The 22,906-nt window shown below is 38.2% G+C and overlaps 1 protein-coding gene across 1 annotated transcript in view; it reads left to right on the forward strand.

The window, feature by feature from the left end:
* The window catches only part of stxbp5l (syntaxin binding protein 5L), a 353,464-nt gene that overhangs the window by 31,434 nt on the left and 299,124 nt on the right, over positions 1 to 22,906 (forward strand). The window contains exon 2 of the mRNA XM_059968451.1: positions 11,591 to 11,688. Within this exon, the coding sequence (XP_059824434.1) occupies positions 11,591 to 11,688 (98 nt within the window). The remainder of the gene's footprint in view (positions 1 to 11,590; positions 11,689 to 22,906) is intronic.

A 22,906-nucleotide genomic window follows, 5' to 3' on the forward strand; every position in this document is an offset into this window, starting at 1 on the left:
TGGCCTCCACCATCAGCTCTGGAAGCTCACTGCAATTACCAACTATTATCTGTGTGAAAATATTTACCCCGCAGATCTTCTTTAAATCTCCATCTTCTGCACACTTTCCAACTTAATCTTTCCCACTGCTTACAGCACTCCCCAGTGCAGCCTAAACAATGTTTACTACAACTGTAACATAATATCCTAACTCTAGTACTCAGTTCTTCGGCTGATGAAAGCAGGCATGCCTTCCTCACCACTCCCATCAAACTGTGTTGCCACTTCCAGAGAGCTACAGTAGTATACTTGGTGTCTCTGTTCAACAGTGCTCCCCAGAGTCTGCAATTCCTTACTAATCCTTCAATTATATCTCTTCTCACACTTTTGAATTCCAGAAGATAGAAACCTGGACTGTCTTCCCTTCCGTATTTGATATTCTGCCCATTCCAAATATTACTCTAGTATAGCTTCTCTGAAATCCTTCCAAAACTTTAGTCATCCTTGAATAAAGAAACCAAAACTGTACACAGCTTTCCAGGTGAAGTCTCACCACTGCCCTGTATAACTGACTTGGGGTCAAATTCCCCAGCTTGCTGAAACTGGTTACACGGAGTTAATAGGGTGGTTAAGAAGGTATATGGCATGCTTGCAGTTACAGTGGATCCTGGTAAATTAGACCATTAGTTAATTGAGACAGCCACTTGTATGGGCAACTCTTAAAGAAGAAAAACTAAATGAAAATAGCTGAGAAAATGGCGGCGTGACGCAGCGCACGCGACCACTCCAGGAATGAATATCTGTTATCTGTAAGTAGGGGCCATGCACAATCCTGATTTGATGGGGACGGACTTGCGGAGCACAGAGGAACATCTGGTGAAACTTCTGACATGCCTGTTTCGCTGACGCTGCTACTGTGTGATCGAGAAGTCTCCGGAGAGGAAGGCCCTGAATCCTTGGCTTTGCCTGTTGCTTGGCAGCTGGGGCCGAGGTTGAAGCGCTCAGCAGAGATGGTGCTCGGTGTCGGAGGGCTGGTCGGAGGCTCGAAGTTTTTCAGACGGACTCAGAGTTGGCTGTGGTCGGATGCTTCCAGAGGCTGCATCAGGAAGCTTTGCGGCATTGGAGGTTCATGGCAGGAAGAGTTTTTCTTCCTTCTACCGTCTACGTGAGATGATGGGCTATCGGGGACTTGGAGACTTTTTTTTACTGTGTCCATGGTCTGCTCGTATCAAATTACGGCATTGCTTTGCACTGTTGTAACTATATGTTATAATTATGTGGTTTTTGTACGTTAGTCTTGGTCTGTCTTGTGTTTTTGTGATATCATACTGGAGGAACATTGTATAATTTCTTAATGTATGCATTACTAAATGACAATAAACGAGGACTGAGTGTCCTCACAATCTAATCTAATCTAGGATGCCTTTTATTTATTTAGGCCACCATGCCACCTAATTGGGACAGGAGACTTTTGTCAAACTGTTTCTAACTAGCACTGTGTGGTCATTAGGCAGTACACCGCTATGAGAAATAAGCAGCAAGATGGTTCAGAACCGTTCTGCTCACTGCAGTTTCAAGCATACAGAGTTGGAGATGCCAGACATGTCTGGGAATGAAAATTAAATGATTTCAGTATTTCAACAATCTAGGAAGATACAGACTATCATCTTGAATGTTACAATGAAATGAAGATTTGGAGGATGCAGTCATTGAAAGCATTGTTTGAAGCAGTCCATTGTCTACACTGGGTGTCTGTGCTGATTTTTGTTCATTTGTAGTAAATCAAAACAATATGGAAGTATACACTAGGTGAATTCCTCCAATAACTATTAGGAACTAATACAGTTTTATAGGACTGTAACAGTATTGATAGTGCTCTAATTCATTCTGCATTTAATTTAATTACATAATTTGTTACTCAGTTAAATGGTAGATTGTCTTTTTTAACCATTTCCATGAAACTTCGGCTAATTAGAGCATCTGCTTAATTGGCCCAAAATGTACTGGCCCTAATGTGTCCCAATTAATTGAAGTCCATTGTATTAATTGAGGAATTGAGTTCAAGAGTCAGGAAGTTATGTGGAGCTTCATATAATTCTGGTTAGGCTGCATTACGTTCAGTTTTGGTTGTCCCATTAAAGCCTAAGCTCTGAAGAGGATGCAGAAGAGGTTTATCAGGATGCTGCCAGGATTGGAAGACATGTTCTATAAAGAGCAATAAGGAAAACTTGGATCGTTTTCTTTGGAGTAGCTGAGGCGATTTGATAGAAATTTATATGATTGAGAGGCAAAGACAGATTAGACGGCCAGTATTTTTTCCCAGGATTGCAATGTCTTAAATGTATGCCCTTTGGTATTGAGGTGACAGTATAAATTCAAAGGAGATTTGTGGACCAAATTTCTATTTTACACAGAGTGGTGGGTGCCTGGAATACACTGGTGGTGGTGGAGGCAAGTATTATAGAGGTGTTCAAGAGGCTTTTAGTTAGACATATGACTGACCAGGAAATGGAAGGATATGAACATTGTGTGGGAGGAAGGATTTAATTTCATTAGACGTTTGATGATTTAATTGGTTCCTGTGCTGTACTATGTTTTAGGTACATGCCAGCTCTCTGAGAACAAACCCTATTAGTCCAATCTTCCCTCTTTCTATTTCTTTGTACAACTGCATCCTGCTATCTGTCAAACATTTCTATCAAATTTTCTTATTTTTCCATCAATTTACTCTAAGTGGACAATATAAAGTCAACCATCAACTTATCAGCCTATATTTGACATGTGTGAGGAAACCAGAGCACCTTGAGGAAACTCATATTCTTATAAAGAGAACACACAAGCTCTGCCCTCTGTCACCTTGCCACCTTGAGCAAAGTGGTGGAAGATGATTTTTTTTTGACATTATGGGTGGCATCTTTTCATCAATAATTTATTCACCATGTTTGAGTTTTGATAGAACTACCTGGCTTCAATACTTGTTCAGTCCTTGTCCAGTCAAGGACAGAGTAGCTGAACTCCAGCAATATAGTGAGAATAATAATTCATGACGTCAGGTCTGCATTGACCCATCATGGCATCGAAGAATCTTGGCAAAACCAAGTAGAAATTAATAGGAAGTCTCTCCATTGCCTGGAAACATATCTTCCACAAAGAGCTTTGTTTGTTTGTAACAGATGAGTCATTTCATCTCCTGACCATTCTTACAGAGGTTTCTTGGGGCACTGCCAAGGGGCTAATCTCCTTCAGTTACTTCATTGATGACCTTCCATTTGAAGGTCAGAAGTGGGGATGTTTGCTAATTACTGTAAATTTTCAGCACTAGGGTGACATTCAAGCACGGTGCTAATAAGTGCCAGAAAACATTCGTGCTGTGTTAGTGCCAGTCAATAACCATCTTCAAGCGAGTGTTTAACCATTTGCTGTTGGCATTACTATGACTAAGTCACCCAGCCCTAACACGCTGTGATAAATAGAAAATGTTGGGATCTATCAGAAGGTCAGGTGGCATCCAAAGAAAGGAAAAACAAGGACATAGGCATGTGTGAGCGACAGTAGGGTGCAGGGATTGGAAGAGAAAGAAATAAACTAATAGGATTGCTCTCACAGAGATGGTATGGATCATAACAGGAAACTTCAAAATCAAATTGCAGAGAAAGGAGAAAGGCAAAATAGTGAGACTGTCAACGGAATCGAGACTGAGAAGCTGAACAAGCGGTGGTAGTTCCCTCTAGAGAGGATTGTGAAAGTTCTTACTTTGCAGATAATCTTTCTGGAGGAGACACAAGAAGAAGATGAATGAAAATAGTGTTGCAAAAGGGGAAAATGTTAAAGCAATGCTAGCTTTGTAAAATAGGCATTAGAGAAGCAAAACAAAGTGAATGTTGGCAATATGTAAATCCTTTCCCAATGCACTGTCATCTGCAGAATTCATAACATCCATGACTGGCAGGTTCAGTTTAAACTGAAATGATGAACTCCAGGGAGAACTCAACTTTGCAGTAGAGGTTTCTGCTAATTTGGCGGGAGGCTGATTGGAAGATGGGCATGCAGGTGTTCTTGCCTGATTGCCTGTCTTGTGATAAAAGCCTGCTGGTAAGTCAGTATGCTTCTTCCATTAACTCATGAATTTACTGGAAGGTAGCTGAACGAAGAGTACTTTATTACATAACAGAACTACTAGAGAAGCAATCATAGCTTATCTGTTGTCTAATGATATGTAAGCTGCACTTGTTACATACAGTAAGAGCTGTCAAGCCATTAGAAAACATGCCCCTGCTAGCTCAATTTCTCCCTGTGGCCTGATCAGCTGCATATTTTCTGTTTTACTTTTGGTTTTCATCATTTAGAGTGCGTTACTTTACAATTATTATATATATATATATATATTTGTGTATGTGTGTCCTTAAATCCTGGTGGAGTCGTCGGGGTGACGTCATGACAAGCTTTTTTTGCACTGATCTTTTTGATGATTGCTCATCGTATGGCGTGTCTTGGGCATCTGAAACCTGGCAGAGCCCATCCCTCTCCAGATACTGTCTTTTAGGACAGCTAAAGACAGATGACGAATGAACCAAAGCAAGGCTTAAAAGGAAAGTAGAAAATTCTGATGACATTTCTTAAATTAGGCTTTAATCATTAATGCACATTGATATTTCACACCATTGTGAAACAATCTCATTGAAATGAACGATGGGTAACAGTTAACTCTTCTCTCTCCTTCAGTTTGACTTTTATTGTGAGGGGCCATAAATAGTATATTTTTATTTAAACAGGAATGAATTAGATTCTCATATTCTCATGAGATAATGGCACCAGATTCCTAAACTGCATATAGGCTGAATAATGACCATAGAAGTGCTGGATCCTGGAACAGTTCCAGATTGAGGGAGAACTGAAACTGTACTCTCTAGAATGATAGCCATTTGTGAAAATGCTCCAGGTCTGAAAGTATTGCAAGAGTAAACCTTGAAAGAGAGTTTCTTTAAAATCCTTAATTTTTAAAAATCCTTAAATTCTAAGGATCCTTAAAATACTTTGGATTGTATGATAGCAGTGATGGTGATCGCTGAGATTTTGTCGGTATTGTGTCAGTGTCTGAAAGCTGTATAAATGATGATGAGGCTTGTGTAAAGCATAAATACATTTACACAAACCTCTTCATCATTTATCCCTGTCAGCATGCCTTTCTTTTCACTTTCCTTTCGTGGACGTGCATCTTTCTCTTGAATGCCTGTATGCTATTTACATTAATTATTCTATATGAAATATTTTATTTAATTTAGCAATGGAATTGGCACAGGATAGTATTGTTGAAAAGGAGAAAAAATGATGCAGACGATTGGGAGAGAGGACTTACAAATTTTAGTCATAGAACAGTACATTACAGAAATAGGCCCTTTGGCCCATCTAGTTCATGAGAAGCTATTAATGGCCTAGTTCTGTCGACCAGCACCTAGAGCACAGCTCTCCATACCCAGACCATTTTCTCTAAATTTTGAATCGAGCTCACATACACTATTTCACACTCTTACCGCTCTCTGAACGAAGAGGTTCACCTTAAACATTTCACTTTTTACCCTTAGCCCATGACCTCTAGTTCTAGTTTTATCCAACATCGATGGAAAAAGTCTGCTTGCATTTACCCTATCTATACCCCTCAATTTTTTTATAGCTCTGTCAATTCTCCCCTCTTTCTCCAGGAAATAGGAGTGGCAATATTTATCGTAGAGTATTTTGCAGTGCTGAAGAGAGTGGAAATTTTAGAACCTTTGTTTAAGAGTTCAGGAACTTCGTTACTAGGACTGCTCTTCAGGCTAAAAACTGATCAGAAGTATATTGAAGAGTTGATTTCAGGAAGTTACAGAAGATTGCAAAGCCATAGAATGGTCATAATGGAAATTGTTCATATCAACTGTCATATCAAATTTGGAGTATTGACTGTAGTTCTGGTCATCTATCTATAAGAAGCATATCAATAAATATAAACTGTCCATATATGATATTAATAATATAAGATGGAAAGAGTTTCTGAGGTATGTCCAGGAGAACTTTCTTGATTTGTATATTTTTTGCTCATTCAAGAAACTTTTACATTAATCCAAGCCAAATGCTTAGGAGTGTGGGAAACAATGACCATGACATTGTGGTATTTAAATTACCTTCGAAAAAGATGTAGGCCCTTTCAGGCAAAATAAAATAGCTTGAGAAAGGCCAATTTTCTTGAAATCAGAAAGTGTATATTAAAATTAACTCCTGGGAGACAAAACTGTAACTGCTTATGTTGGGAATATTTTGGAAAAGGTGACTCTTTTGGCTGTTTTAATTCCATCTAGGAACGTGCTAGATTACTATCACAAATGGGAAGCTAGACTGAAGTGGAAAATTCAAAAGCAAAGTGAAAAATGAATTGAGAAGTTTTAAAAAAAATGGGGAAAGACAGGCATAAAGTATAAAAGTGAACTCAAAAAATATTACCCTGCAACTGGGGAAGTTGGTGTAAGGGGGGGAAAAGGATATCTATTCATTGTGACAGGGGGCAAGATTATGATACACTGGTGCTTGAGGACTGGAAAATTAGAAATGTTGTAAAACGAGTACACTCTGGTTTCTCTTCTAAATTTTTTGCCTTTTGCTAAAGAAACAAATAGTCATTTCTATCTTATGAAGAAAGTTCTAGTAATAGTAATTATTGACAGAATTAATTGTCACATGACAGTTGTGGATTATTTAGAAAAATATGGATTTATTGAAAGCAAATCGTTTTAGGAATTTAATGTAACAGAGAAAGTTGATGAAGATATCAGTGGTTTGATACATGTGGATTTTCAAAAGACGTTTGATAAAGGGCAAGTAAGATTTTTGTAAGATTGAAGACCATGGAATAACATGTCCTTTTGCAGCACGGACAGGCAATTGTTGAACGGATTATAACTGATTACAGAAGTTTTGTGACTGGTTATCAGATCTATCCATTGGCCTTAACAGCCACATACTTACAGATAATGATTGCAGTGTTTCAACAGTAAACCCAGCCACCTTCCTCAGGGCACAAGTTTCTCAAATGATAAGTCACCCTGGACACTTCCTTATATACCTTCTCGACTGAGCACAGCATGGGTGGGGCTTAACACTCAGTCCTGTTTGGCTGAACCTTCATTAGTGATGTGTGGTCCTAGACCGAAGCTATCATAGAACCTACATTTAGGCCCCCCACATGCTCCATCTCTAATAATTCCCTAATCTTTCTCCTGTAGGCATGGTGATTGAGGTATGGAGTACCTGACTGACTGTGTGAAAGCATGGTCAGGAAGTATTAGAGGCATTTTAAGACACATTTAAACAGGCAGAACAAGTCCATACAGTTTACCATGGAGGTAGAAAGTGAGGGTACTTTGCTAGTTTTAGATGTTAATTGTAAAACTGATGGTAGACAAGCTGGAGTTGAGTGTTTACAGGAAGAAGACACACACAGACCAGTACCAGAATTTCTAGTCAAATCATCCAAAGAAGACAGTGCTTGGCATTGTTTGAGGCATGCACTAGGAGCAAATACCTTGTGCTCAACTAGATCTGCAAAGGAGGAAGAGTGCAAGATGGTCAGAGAAGCATTCAAGAAAAATGACTGATAATTGAGAAAGGAATGGAGTGCAATACAACACAACAAAGACAGCCTCCAGATAGAACGGTTATTTCGTCATACAGTGGCAGCTTAACTGAAAAGCTAAGATGAATTTGCCAAAAATATGGTGTCCATTTAATAGCAAAAAGTGAGGACACAATTAGAAAAATGCGAAGCAAAGTGACACCTAGAAAACCTAAGGAACCGTGTCAGGGAGTTGTGTACACCTGCTTGTGCTTGAGATTCCCAGCAACTACATCTATTTCTTTTTAATTTTCATTAACCATAATCATATTTTACACATCTAGGTGATTATATGATTTGCAAAAATTTTCTCTACAACTATGAGCTAATTATTAATTACTGTTGAAGGAGTTGGTTACAGACATTTACTGATAGATAACAATGGACAGCAATTCTTTTGAAAGTGTTGCTTCCTCAGATTTTTTTAATGATAGCCAGCTTGAAGCTGAACACAAATATAATTTTAGACTTCTTGTGTCATATAAGATTTGGAGAAACAATAAAGTCACTTCCAATGAATATAATGTATTTAATTGCATAATAACCACTCTTTGCAGTGGTGCAAGTGAGCTAAAAATGTTCTGTTGATGATTTTCATTTGTACTCAGTGTCTGAGTCTTCTTACTTAAGTATCGAACAATAGTCAGCCAGGATTGGTGGACTCCAGTTTCCCTGAGAGCACTTCCATAACCGCAATGAAACCTTTCACCATGCTTGTCACTGACTGCGCCAAGATTTGCAGGGAAGAAATCTACATAAGAATGCAAAAAATGAATCTTTAGTGACATGTTGCACTTCATGATTTTGTATGCCTGAAGCATGTTGTCAACCAGCTGCATGTAGTTTGGCGCATTGTTGCTGCCAAGAAAAAAAATTCAGCAACATCCTTGAAAGCCTTTCATGTGATTTTTCTGGTCCCACTAGAAGTTCTTCAAATTACCTCTTATTGAGGACCTGTTTGATTTGTCGACCAACAAAAATGCCTTCCTTCCTTAATCTTGGCATCCATTATTCTGACTTGAATTATGAATTAAAATAACAAATATAGGTGATTTCAAAAAAGGAGTATGTGATAAGGAAACCTCATGGTTATTTTCATGATCAAAAATCCGTAAGATACACCCCAAAGTATTCAGAAAGTGAAATCTATGAGTAATGTATCAGGATTGAGTTCTGTGCATTTTAATTTGTTTCAGTCTCATTTGGTGAGGGGTTTTAATCATATTTATCTTACCATATGAGACTGTTACTTTTTTTATTGCAGTACTTTGATTCCATAATGCAAAATCCAGTCCTCAGAATTTCAAAAGCTTGGTTATAAATTCTCTGGCATTGGATTTAAACACAGGTTTAAAATTTGGATGTGTGGTAAATGGGAAATCCTTTGTTTTTTTTTCATTGTAGGATTAAGGCCATCAACAAATGGAAAAATGAGTTCTGGCCTTTCTTGTGTGGAGTAAATTTGGGCCAGTCTGCAGGAAAGGGGACAACTGAAGGGAAAAAGTTAAAAGGGAAGTGGGGTAAGGAAGCAAAAATGGGGAATTATAGCAGACGAGAGAAAAGGGGAAGACTCAAGAAGGACAGAAATAAAAGGAAGGTGGAAACAGATGTCATTATTTGATGAGTGATTTAGTAAATTAGGAGATTGGGAAGGCATTTGTAAATAAAGAAATCGGGTTGGGTTACCAAATCAAGCTGTTGGTCAATTGCTGTTCTGAGAGTTGACACAGGCTTGACAATTCATCCTTTTTCTATGTGTTGGATATGATGATGCATGAACTTTTCTAAAACAATCTTCTGTTAACTCTGGGGTGAATCAGTGCAGATGAGTACAATCAATGGACTGAACCGGGTTGTGGGATACAATCTGATTAAACAGAAAATGATATTATTAAAGGTATTCTATGAATCGTTGAGCTGAGATCTGTTTGTGAAATGCTGAACTGTGATACAAAAAAAACCTAAAAAAAATTATGTTAAGTTCTGTTAAACCGAATAGTATTACGTAGCATTTATGGAAACATGCAAAATATAAATATCTGTTTGCAGTAACAGGAAGGATATAGAAGAGTCAAAAACATTTGGATTTTTAGCAGAGCCTTAAAAGATTCTCGATGTTCTGTTGAGAACATATTGACCCAAGTGTCTGGTAGATAAACATTGAAAAGTGAAGTAAGGATTAAGAGTAAAATTACTGTTGTTCGTCTTTGGTATAAATGATTTGAACTGGTACTGGAACCACAATTTTCACAGAGTATTCAAACTTGGAAACTGCAGTGAGGAATGCAACAAAGTACAAGACAAATGAGCATGCAGACTGAGGAGCAATTAACAGCTGATTAATACAGATAAGCTAAGTGGCTTAATTGGTAGGAAGAGCAAGGTAATCTCATACTCCTTGGAAAAGAACATTGAAACATATTGATTTTTGGATTATAAATAACAATCCACAAAGATTTTTGCAATTCAGTCTGATCTTGATTATATAGAGTAAATGCATCAGAAAAGATGCCCATTTTAATTTTGTAAAGATGATTAAGAGGTTACAGTAAAATTGATAATCCACAGCTGAGTGCACTGACAGTGTTGGACTTGCACATTTTCTGGATAATTGGATGTTATTCAAATTAATACTCTTAATACTCCAACACTTGTAATTCACATTTTTTAGATGTTTAAAGAGGTATTGTGCTTCTTTTTAAACAAACCTGGTATGTTTAAAGGGAGTGCAAGAATTAGAGCCTCTCTTTGTTAAAGGGAGTGCAAACTCAATGGCCGATGAGCTAGATGTTGAACCATTAGGATTTCTGAACTCTAAGATAGCGGGTGATCAAAGGTTTACGAATATACCAATCAGGAAAAAGTGAATGGGCTAGAACTGTTTACTCTGAGTGATGACTTGATAAGAAGCTTTAAATTCATAAAGTTTGGTAGTGTAATTGTGGAGTTATTATTTCCAATTGTACCAGAACTAGTTATTGCAAAATTGGGACAACAACTTTGGGTTCAAGGGAGCATTATACTTAGTGGCCACCTTATTAGGCTCATCTGTACACTTGCTCAATAAAACAAGTATCGAATCAGTCAAACATGTGGAGGCAACTCAATGCATAAAAGCATGCAAATATGGTCAAGAGGTTCGGTTGTTCAGACAATTCAAAGATCAGAAAGAGGAAGAAATCTGATCTAAGTAACTTTGATCATGGAATGATTGTTGGTGCCTGATGAGATTATTTGATTATCTCAGAAATTGCTGATCTTCAGGGATTTTCACGGACAGTCTCTTAGAGTTTATAGAGAATGGTGCCAAAAAGCATTTAAAAAAAAAATCATCTAGTGAATGGCAGTTCTGTAGGCAAAAATGCTAGTTAATGAGAGAGATCAGAAGAGAATGGCCAGACTGGTTCAAGCTGAGAGGAAGGTGACAATAACTCAAATAACCAACAATGGTTTGCAAAAGAGTGTCTCTGAAAGCACAACACATTGAACTTGAAGTGGATGGGCTACAGCAGGAGAAGACCATGCACATACACTCAGTGGCCACCTTATAGGTGCAGGAGTTACCTAATAAAGTGGCCACTGAGTGCATTTCCCACAGTGTAGTAAGAATTGACATTTGTCACTATGGATAGTAGAGGTAGCAGCTAGCATAGATGTACTTAAATTGAAAGAAGGTAAGCATGTGGAAAAAATATTAATGGGAGGTTAGATGGTAATGGTGGGGAGGGAGGGGTTGTGCATAAATATTCTTAAGGATCAATTGTTCTGCACAGTCTGCTACTGCCCTGTAAATGCTAAATTTATTTGTTGCTATTTGACATTGGTATGTCTTGTGTTATTTAAAAGAATTTTTAAGAATAGATTTGAAAGCTTATAGATATGAGCTTTTAATGTGCAATATATTACTAGAGTGACAAAGGTACAAAATCATTTTTAATTTATCCTTTGGTCCCACTTCTTATTTTGCAGACTGTGCGTCATGGCTTCCCCTGCCAACCGACGGCCTTAGCTTTTGATCCAGTACAAAAAATTCTGGCCATTGGGTGCCGCACAGGAGCTCTACGAATGTATCCTTTTTACAAAAAGATGAAATTTTTAACTAGTTTTCAATACAGACACTTGCACATTCCAGCTACAAACTATGCAGTTTTTTCTCCATTGAATCTATATGATTAACAATATAAGATTAACCATCTTATGAATAACAAATCATCTTTTCTACATCTTGTTCTGAAGTTAAGTCTCATTCGTCCATGTTGTGTCAGGTGTTACACTTGTGTTGATTGGTGATGTGATGACACAATTTAAATTGGAGGAATTGCTTGTTCTTCCATTTCACTTTTATTGCTGTACATATTCTTCATTTATAAATTGTAGAGTATTGAAGTTAGCATTTGCATACCAAGTAATCTTATTCTATAACCTAGTTTTAACGCATCAATTGCCTTCTATTGTAAAGGTAAATTGGTTGTCAAGTTTAAACACATTTGTCAACTAATTTAGGTGCATTGCAGGTAGACCCTTAAGAGTAGCTCTTCCTCTTGAAACTGTGATACTTACTTTCATTGCTTGTAACAATTTTAATTATTTGCTGACCAAGATGTACTTCTACCCCTGCAGCGTCCAGCAATCCCAGGAGGCCTCCAATGAATCAGTGAGCATAGTGTGCTCACTGGGCAAGGATGTATCCTCTGAAGAGAGGTGGGCATCTGCTTGGACAGATTTTTTGGCCCACTGCAGTAACTTGTAGAAATCGCCTTTGGCCAGCTCCAAGAGCACCCCTGCATGGTGGTCCTCCAAACGACCTGTTACTTCCATCCCAGCTGTCCAAAGTTAAGAATTGTTGTGCTAAAATGCAACCAGAACTTGGAGCAGCCCTTCAGATATGCAGCAGAGTTGTGCAAACTCACTTGAGTTTGTTATCAATTTACACAAGTTACAAGAGAAAGATCTCAGTGAGGAAATCTGTTTATGACATTATGTGATGATACTTTGTTCAACTTCCATCATTCTTTCAACTTTATTTTTCACTCTAGTATTTCAATCTGTATAGATCACTACCTACTTTGCGATTGCTAAGTTCAAAATGCCTTTGTAGCTTTCATTTGTTTCATCTTAGTTTGTGAAACATGCTGTTTATTTAATGGAAAAAGATCTAGTGGAGCCAGCGTGCTTTTATCGTGATTTTTATCATCAGTGTGCTCATGTACTTTTGTCATGATCTGGGCTTATTAAAACATTGAAATCCAAATCACGTATTGAGGCTTGAAATCATGTATTAAGGCTTGATATAATGGCATATAATTGAAAAGGAAATGCATAAAACCACGCTTATAATATTAAACAATGTCAAATTCCTCATGAGTGGAGAGATGAATTTGGTACATTATTTGTAGAACTGTATACTTAACTCTATAAAATTAGAATGCCATGTTATGGAAGGAAATGGCATGTAGGAATATTTCCTTTGTATTTCTTATTATACTATTCTTTTTGTGGCTTGGCAATTTACTATTGGACTTCAGCCAATGCAGATTTTGAATTAACTCTCAAGGTTGTCTTATAATAGGCCTGTTTTAAAAACTTCTCCCCTTATCTACAGACAAGTACCTATTCCATTTTGAGGGGTATGTATATTACTCTTTCATAAGGATTGTGATTTTTGAGCAGATAATGTAAAATTTTATGTAATGTTGAACTGACTTGGACATTTTTGGAATCATTACATAATATACAGAATACTTTAAATCCAAGGGAATGTTTATGCAGGGGGAAATGTCGGCTTTGTTTCTTTCCAATCTGAAGTATTGATAAATATATCAAATACGTCAATATCTTCCAACTCTTATATAAAGAGGAATAAAAATTAAACATGGGTCACAGCAGGAAAATATGGAAAATATAGAAATTATTTTTAAACAAGCTTCATATCTGAGTTTACTCTGGAAATTACATTATTTGTAGCAGAAATAAAGGGGAGTATCTGTCATGGCATTGGGAAACTTGAGCAATTAACATCGTATAATTTGAAAATCCTGGATGAATTCAGCCATCTAAAAAATTTAACAAATTGCCCGGTATGCGAGAAGAACTTGTGGGGGTCAAGCAGCATCTTTGGAGGCAAACGATGTAAGTTGATGTTTTGAATTGAGAACCTACATCAAGCCCAAGGGAAGAACAAGGGTTACTAGTATTTAGCACCAATAGAGGCTGCTTACTGAAAGTGGAACCAGATGCGGAGGAGATAATGAGTAAATGGGAGGGAGGTGGGATGGAAGGCATGAACAAATCCAGGTGGATGGGTGAGTATGTAGAAGAGCAATTGGGGTGTAAGTTACCTGAAACTGGAAAATTCAGTGTTTACAGCCAGGCAGAATGAGATTTTCTTCCAATTGGAGTTTGGCTTCTTGCAGCAAAGGGGAATGCCAGGATAGATAGGTTGGTGTAGGAGTGTGAAGGGGAGTTAAAATGACATGTAACCACAAGCCTGAGATGGCTGAGGCTGCAGTAGTTCAGTAGCCTTACATTAATATGGTGGAAAGCTTTGAGATTGTATGTGCTTTTGGGCTTTTATCTTATGCTTGGTGGGTAGTGGAAGAAGAGAGACTGTCTGGGGTGAGTGGGGTCTTTGATTATTTGGCTTCTTTACTGAAGCAGTGAGAGTGTAGACAAAGTCCATGAAGGGGAGGCTGCTTTCCGTGATATACTGAGAGCTTCAGGTCAGTGAGCGTTCATCAACTCTGATGTAAGGTCATTAGCCCATGAATTCTATTTTTCTCCTCATAAGTGTTCTCTTCATAAACTTGTTTTCTCCCCCCCCCCCCACACACAAAAAAGTTGTTCCAGTAATCTAGAAAAAAAAAACATATTTTCCATCTGGTTATTCATGAATTGAAGCAAGGATATCATCCATTGTGGTTCATAAGATATTGAATTTTAGGTTGCATTTGAATAACTGACTCTTGTTTCTTGGATTGGAGATCCTGGATTAGGGAATCCTCTAGTATCTATTGTTGCTTCTAACCCATACAATAGGCAGTGATTCAGAAACCAATGCGGGTCATTCACAAGATGGAGTGTTTAATGTGAAAACTAATGAGCTATGAAAAGATGGAAAAGAAGTCCAAAGCACTGGTAAGATGAAATCCAATATAAGCAATTACATGTCTCAAAGACTTTATTAAAAATGCCATGTTTACTTGATGAATCATGTTGGCTTAGGTTTAAAAAAAACTGAAGAGGATTGAAGAATGATGGTAGATGTGACATTTACTGAGCTGGTCCATTGTACCAGATGAGTATGAGCTGCAGAGGCATAATGTTAGAAATGGATAAAATTTAGGGTTGAAGCTCAGCAGAGTTATTCTGATGTTATATACCTTTTGAATTCAGCTTGAGTCGAGGTAATTGAATTAGCATGTGGTTGTGTAATGTTCTAGACTGGCACCTTACAGTTCAACTTCATCTATGTTAATGACCCATAGGAAATACTGGCTCACTTGTGATTGAATTTTAGGATGGAATAATGGTGATCATGAAGCTGTTAATCATTATGAAGAGAGAATCCAATTGCTTTTGTGTAAATGGTAAAGCTACTATGCTGATGCACAAAGGATGAGATTGAGGTGGATTCACAGCTAGTGTTTCTGGAGGGAACTGTTGCCTGTCACTCACTTATTTGTGCATGTGCTGTACATTTGATCCACTGAGTCCAGCCATATATGTATATAAGAAATAAAACTTTATGTTTTAATAATTTAAATATACTTGGACAAAGAAACTTTAAATATTGTTCAAAAGCCTTGTTAGTTCAAAGTTTTGCTGGACTTTTGGGGGAATGTAATTTCATATTTCTACAGAAGGTACCTGTGTGTAAAGTTAATCCACTGCAACGCTACAAGCAACGGGTCTTGAACTCTCCCACAACACCATTGTATGTTTCAGGGCGCTTTAGAATTTTGAGATCAAAGTCTGATTTAAAGTAAAGCAAGCTCAAGACTTCACATTTCATATTGTTTTTGACACTGGTTTAAACCCTTGATAATACAATGAATAATAGTATTGATTCATTCATGATCAGAATCTATCCCTGATCCCTTTAGCCTAAGGTAGTTGGCATTGGAAAAACTCCAGGCAAGTTGGTTGTCCAGACTTTGTCAGAGCCACCCTGAACAGATCTTTGGAAGTATTCGGGTGCCTTCTGCCTGCTTCCACCCACTCACTTTGTGGGTAGGTATCACCTGACTTGCTTCAGAGAACTTGATTTTGCTTTTTAGAAATGCAGCATGCAACACTGTGACCAGTGAAGATTTTTAAAAAATTAAGTATATGATACTGCTGTTAATGCTTTTTAGCAAGCTCAGTTTTTCTTTCAGGTTTTGAATGGGCCATATATTGTGGCTATAGTATTCTTAATAAAATAAATTTTGTAGCGTTGTTCCTGCTTTTGAAACTGTCCAAGGTGGTGGATTGCAGGTGTTTTTGTCAGTCTTCAATACAGTTGGAAAGATTATTGCGTACAATTTATGGAGGAATCTCTCTAATGATATCTAATATTTCTTATATTTTTTGTGTATTTTTCTCCACAAAGGAAATGAGATCAGGTTAAAATTATTATAGTCAATTAGAGGGAAATGCAAAGCACTAAGGTCATAATATTGTCAGAATTGTTATTGTAATGGAAATTATGTGTAAATATAATGATAACAATGTAGTAAGTGATAACAATGCAGTATCAAGATCATTGTATCATTGATTCAAAGAGGAACCTGTGCATCTAGTCCTAGGAAATGACTAAGGGCACCTAACAATAATAACAAATGGATAGATGGATATTATGGAAATAGAAGGATGTGGTTATACTGCAGAGAAATGATAAAAGATCAGCCAAGGATAAGACGTGAGAGAATAGGACCAACCAAGTGTGACAGTGGAAAAATGTGTATGGTACCAAAGGAGATGGCAGAGGTACTTAATGAATACTTTGCTTCAGTATTCACTACAGACCAGGATCTTGGCGATTGTAGGGTTGACTTACAGTGGACTGAAAAGTTTGAGCTTATAGATATTAAGAAAGAGGATATGCTGGAGCTTTTGGAAAGCATCAAGTTGGATAAGTCACCAGGACTGGATGAGATGTACACCAGGCTACTGTGGGAGGTGAGGGAGGAGATTGCTGAGCCTCTGGCGATGATCTTTGCATCATCAATGGGGACGGGAGAGGTTCCGGAGGATTTAAGTGTTGCAGGTGTTGTTCCCTTATTAAAGAAAGGGAGTAGAGATAGCCCAGGAAATTATAGACCAGTGAGACTTAACTTCAGTGGTTGATAAGTTGATGGAGAAGATCCTGAGAGGCAGGATTTATGAACATTTGGAGAGGAATTATATGATTAGGAATAGTCAGCATGACTTTGTCAAGGGCAGGTTGTGCCTTACGAGCCTGATTGAATTTTTTGAGGATGTGATTAAACACATTGATGAAGGTAGAGCAGTAGATGTAGTGTATATGGATTTCAGCAAGGCATTGGATAAGGTACCACATGCAAGGCTTATTGAGAAAGTAAGGAGGCATGGGATCCAAAGGGACCTTGCTTTGTGGATCCGGAATTGGCTTGCCACAGAAGGCAAAGAGTGGTTGTAGACAGGCCATATTCTGCATGGAGTCGGTGACCAGTAGAGTGCCTCAGGGATCTGTTCTGGGACCCCTTTTCTTCGTGGTTTTTATAAATGACCTGGATGAGGAAGTGGAGGGATGGGTTAGTAAATTTGCTGGTGACACAAAGGTTAGAGGTGTTGTGGATAGTGTGGAGGACTGTCAGAGATTGCAGCGGGACATCGACAGGATGCAAAACTAGGCTGAGAAGTGGCAAATGAAGTTCAACCCAGATAAGTGTGAGGTTGTTCATTTTGGTAGGTCAAATACGATGGCAAGATATAGCATTAATGGTAAGACTTTTGGCAGTGTGGAGGATCAGAGGGATCTTGGGGGTCCGAGTCCATAGGACACTCAAAGCTGCTGCGCAGGTTAAGAAGGCAAATGGTACATTGGCCTTCATCAATGGTAGAATTGAGTTTGAAGAGCAGAGAGGTAATGTTGCAGCTATATAGGACCCTGGTCAGACCCCTCTTGGAGTACTGTGCTGAGTTCTGGTCACCTTATTACAGGAAGGTGTGGAAGCTGTAGAAAGGGTACAGAGGAGATTTACAAGAATGTTGCCTGAATTGGGGAGCATGCCTTATGAGAATAGGTTGAGTGAACTCAGCCTTTTCTCCTTGGAGCAATAGAGGAAGAGAGGTGGCTTGATAGAGGTGTATAAGATGATGAGAGGCATTGATCATGTGGATAGTCAGAGGCTTTTTCCCAGGGCTGAGATGGCTGGCATGAGAGGGCACAGTTTTAAGGTGCTTGGAAGTGGGTACAGAGGAGATGCCAGGGTAAGTTTTTTTTTATGTAGAGGGTAGTGAGTATGTGGAATGGGCTGCCGGTGACGGTGGTGGAGGCAGATACAACAGGGTCTTTTAAGAGACTCCTGGATAGATACATGGAACTTAGAAAAATAGAGGGCTATGGGTAACCCTAGGTAAGTACATGTTGGGCACAGCATTTTGGGCCAAAGGGCCTGTATTGTGCTGTAGGTTTTCTATGTTTCTGTCTTAATGAATGGTGTACCACACACTAAGAGCTATAATGTTAGTTAAGATTTTAGCCTCTAATTAGATTGCACCTTTAATGTGATTTACTGTATTTAAAATAATTCCACAGCTGTTGCCTTGACCTGAGTACTTACAACACCTTCTGTTTTGTTCAATGTTAAGGAGGGTATGAAATTGAAAGAGAAAATGTATAAGGATGCAAAAGTTAAGTGTGGTCAAATACTAGGATAAATTCAGAATTCAGCAATGGAGGACAAAAAGATGAAGTGAAGATTAAAAAAATACAAACTAGAGGGATAATAAAGAAAGACAACAATAACTTATTAAAATAAGTGAAAAGAGAGAGCTGTCCAAGTAGACGTGTTAGTCTTATACACTGAGACTCGTGCAATAGTCATGTGGCAGAGAAATTAGTTTGATGGAAAATATCTTTGTGGTAAATTTGTGGCAAATAGCTTACTAATACTGAATAATGCAACAAAGAATTAAGTACCATCAACATCGCTAGAGAAATGGTATTAGGTGCCTAACGGGTCTGAAGGCAGATATTGTCTGTGGCTCAGATAGCTTATATTGTAGTACCCCAAAAGAAGTGGCTACTAAGTTAGTAAATGCAGCCATTGTAATATTTTAGGGGAATAAAAGGTTTGGAAAACTTAATGAGAAATCCATACTTTGAAAGAGAGGAAGTCAAAAAGCAGGGTAACTGAAGGCAATTGGTCTGATATCGGTTGATGGAAATATATGAGAAATAATCATTAATGAAGTAGAATCAACAAAATTGTGGCTGAAAGACTTATCAAGTTGTTATTTTTTTTTCAAACAAGAATTGACCGGAGTGCCCAAATGGTGCATTGCTTTGAATTTCAGCATTTGACCAAGTTCCTAACAAAAATCACTAAAAAAAAATTAAAAATAATATTTTTTTAAATTTTTTGAGTTTCAGTGAGGAGTAAGCCCCTCTGGTCCTTCAAGCCACACCGCCTAGCAATCACCCAATTTATTGCTTGTCTATTTATAGAATGATTTACAATAACAAATTAGCCGACTGACTGGTATGTCTTTGGCTTGTAGGAGGAAATCCCAAAGCACCCAGAGGAAACCTGTGCGGTCATGGGGAGAACGTATAAATTCTTTACGGGGAGTAGTGGGAATTGAACCCTGGTTGCCTATACTATAAAGAGTTGTGCTAACCACTGTGCTACCATCCTGCGCACTTTATTATCAAAGTACGTATATTTCACCATGTATGTACAGACAGACAGACAGACATACTTTATTGATCCCAAGGGAAATTGGGTTTCTTACCCAAATGGAAATTGAGTACAACCCTAAGATTTATTTTCTTAGGGGCATTCATGGTAGATACAAAAAAACAGCATAAAATCAATGAAAAACTGCACACAAGACAGACAACAAACTGTGCAAATACAAAAAAAAAGCAATAAATAAGACGATCAGCCCTAGAAAGTGAGTGAATGGGTTGTGGGAACAGTTCACTGTTGGTATGAGTGAAATTATCCCCTCTGGTTCAAAAGCCTGATGGTTGAAAGGTAATAACAGTTCTTAAACCTGGGGTGCGGGTCTTCAGGCTCCTGTACCTCATTTCTGATGGCAGCAGTAGGAAGAGAGCATGGTCTGGATGGTGGGGGTCCTTGATTTATGTTACTTTCCTGTGACACTGCTCACTGTAAGATGTTCTTAATGATTTGGAGGGCTTTACCCATGATAGACTGGGTTATATCCACTGCTTTTCATAGGCTTATCCATTCAAGGGCAATGATGTTTCGGTACCAGGCTATGATGCAACCAGTCTGTCTACTGTCCACCACAAATCTTTTGATGTTTGTCAAAATTTTAGATTTTATGCTGAATCTTTGCAAACTTCTAAGAAAGTCGAGGTGCTGCTACGTTTTCACTGTAATGGTGCTGAGGAGCTGGACCCAGGACAGATCCTCTGAGATGGTATCACTGAGGAATTTAAAGTTGCTGACCCTTTCCACCCTCGCTCATAGACCTCTGGTTTGCTCCATCTGAAATCTTTGGTCTTGCTGACATTGAGTGAAAGGTGGTTGGTGTGATACCACTTTGGCCAGATTTTCAACCTTCTATATGCTGATTCGTCTCCACATTTGTTTTGGCCAAAAGTAGTGGTGTCAATAGTAAATATGGCATTGGTGCTGTACTTAGCCTCACAGGCATAAGTATAAATTGAGTAGAGCAGGGGGCTAAGCACATAGCCTCGTGGTGCACCTGCGCTGATGGTGATTGTGGAGGAAGTGCCATTGCTAACCTGAACTGATTGGGTTCTGCAAGTTAGGAAATCTAAGATCCAGTTGCACAAGGAGATACTGAGGCCAAGGGCTTGGAGCTTATTGATCAGGTTTGAAGGAATGATTGTATTGAATATAGTCAATGAAGAGCATCCTGATGCATGCATCTTCACTGTCCACATGTTCCTGGGTTGAGTGAAGAGCCAATGAAATGGCATCTGCTGTTGACTTGTGATGGTAGGCACACTGGAGAGGGTCAAGGTCACTCCTCAGGCAGGTGTGGATCTGCTTCATCACCAATCTTTCAAATCACTTCATCACAGTTGGATGTAACTGCTACTGGACAATAGTTATTGAGGCAGGTTGCCACATTCTTCTTGGGCAATGGTTTAATTGAAGCCTGCTTGAAGCAGATTCGTACCTCAGACTGTGAAGTGAGAGGTTAAAGATATGAGTGAATACTCCAGCCAACTGATCAGCACAGGTCTTCAATTCTCGGTCAGTTACCCCATCTGGGTCAGATACTTGCCATGGGGTTTACCCTCCTGAAAGTTGTTCTCACTTCAGCCTCAGGGACAGAAATCACAAATCGTTGGAAGCTGTGGGAGTTTGTGAAGATGCCTCCATGTATTGTCAGTTATTAAAAGGCATTGAGCTCATCTGGGAGCAAAACCTTGTTGTCATGTATGTCGGAGGGGCTTTTGGAAGGTGTTCAATAATTTGGAACCTTCGGAGCAGAGGATATGGCTGCCAGGAGTGGTGCTGTTTAATTCTGAAATACATAGTTGTTCAGAATTGGATTTGGGCTTTGAAGAAATGCACTGGGAATGGAAGCAATAACAGATATTGAGGGCAAAAAGATTTGAAATGAATGAGAATTTTAAAATCAAGGAACTGGATAATTGGGCAATATTGGGTCAGGAAGTAAAGACTGATGGATGATAACTGATTAGATGGATAACGTTGAATGATTTCTATTAAATTATATTCAATTATGCAATTAAAAAATAATCCATTCACTTTCTGGCTGATCCAAAAAATGTAGATTGTTTCTATCTTAAATTTTGAATAATGTAATAAATGTTTGACCTTGTATTCTATTAAATACTTTAAAATTATCAACATATTCAATTACGGGTTGCCATATGATCTTTCAACTCCACAAGTCTTTGACCATTTTTTTGTATCCCCTATTTGCTCCATCATTGACAACAGACCAATGTACTGTTATCAGTTTTGAAAGGGAGAATAAAACTGCATCCATGCAAATCACAAAGCATCCAGCGACTCCGTGATCTCTGACTTGAAGGCTGACGTCAGAACACCTTTCAAGAGTGAGAACCTTTGCAAGGCACCAGGTCCTAATGGTGTTGAAGACCTTTGCTGACAAGTTGGATGGTGGGTTCAAGGACATCTTCACCCTGTTTCAAGCCTATTTGATTTTCCAGCTTTAATCTTATTTATGTTGAGAGGATCGGAGTTGAGGACACTGATGATTATGTATTCTTGTGAGATATTATAAACAGCCCTTTTTTTCTTTTTTCAGTTTTTCTTTCTTTTTCTTTTTTTGCTTTTTTTTCTTCTTTATTAGCTATTAGATTATTAGTTTAGTTTTTTTTGCATAATTTTTTTTCTTTTTTCTGTTTTTTTATATTATATATTATGATATACCTAGATTTACCTTGTTCATATATATACTGTATCGTTCATGTTTTGGGAATACTCCTTTATACTGTAATCATTGCTTATGTATTCTTTCATGTGCAATGAAAGTGTGTATGTTTGTAATCCCTTTACCAATATATCAATCGTATTTTGTTCATATTACTACTAATAATAAAAAGATTGAAAAAGAAAGAAAGGCATCTTCAATCTCTCACTGCTGTATTCGAAGGCTACCACCTGCTTCAAAATGGCATGAATTAAGAAGAGCAGTGTGAAATGCCTCAACAATTATTGCCCACTAGTACCCATATCTACTAAAATTATGTGCTTTGACAGGTTGGTGATGGCTAGAAGTAACTCCTACCCCAGGAAGGACCTGGACTGGATTCAATTGTACTGTGGCATATTCTTATTGGCTCTTCATTCAGCTTTGGAGCACCCAGATCAGAACAATACTTGCATCAGTCTATTGTTTATTGGTTACAGCTTAGTGTTCAACACTATTATTTCTTGAGTACTAATGAACAGGCTTCAAAATCTGGGCTTCTTCTGCAACTGGAACTGTCAGAAGACCACAGTTAATGAAGATCAGTAATAACATTTCCTCGATGATAATCAACACAGGCACACCTCCAAGCTTATGTGCTTAGCCCATTGCTTTCTACACTCATGACTGTGGCTAGACACAGCTCAA

The sequence above is a fragment of the Hypanus sabinus genome, chromosome 4 (genome assembly GCF_030144855.1).
Source record: "Hypanus sabinus isolate sHypSab1 chromosome 4, sHypSab1.hap1, whole genome shotgun sequence".
Classification (NCBI taxonomy): domain Eukaryota; kingdom Metazoa; phylum Chordata; class Chondrichthyes; order Myliobatiformes; family Dasyatidae; genus Hypanus; species Hypanus sabinus.